Raw genomic sequence first — 249 nt, forward strand, 5'->3', positions numbered from 1 at the left:
TGCTCTTTCATCAGAAGTATATTTTGAGTACACTTGAAATTTTTAATGTGTACAAATTCAGGGATTTAAAAACTTCCCAAGCCAGATACAGAGTTTAGGAAGCAGAGGGGTGTGAGCCTCCTTTCTCACTTAATCCGCGCCTTATCTTGCATTCCTCACACGTGAGCAGGCAGTGCCTAGAAGAGAAACAAACGGAGTGGTTTGCACATTGGCAATGGAAGCTTGAGTCTATTTATTTATTTATTTATT

At 39.4% G+C, this 249-nt stretch overlaps 1 protein-coding gene across 5 annotated transcripts in view; it reads right to left on the reverse strand.

The window, feature by feature from the left end:
* The window catches only part of Ociad2 (OCIA domain containing 2), an 18,044-nt gene continuing 17,795 nt past the window's right edge, over positions 1–249 (reverse strand). For all 5 annotated transcript variants that reach the window (XM_023711147.1, XM_023711146.1, XM_023711149.1 and 2 more), the window contains exon 9: positions 1–176. In XM_023711147.1, coding sequence (XP_023566915.1) covers positions 95–176 — 82 coding nt within the window. In that variant the 3' untranslated portion in view covers positions 1–94. The remainder of the gene's footprint in view (positions 177–249) is intronic.

Source organism: Octodon degus, unplaced genomic scaffold (assembly GCF_000260255.1).
Source record: "Octodon degus isolate 3935 unplaced genomic scaffold, OctDeg1.0 scaffold00019, whole genome shotgun sequence".
NCBI lineage: Eukaryota > Metazoa > Chordata > Mammalia > Rodentia > Octodontidae > Octodon > Octodon degus.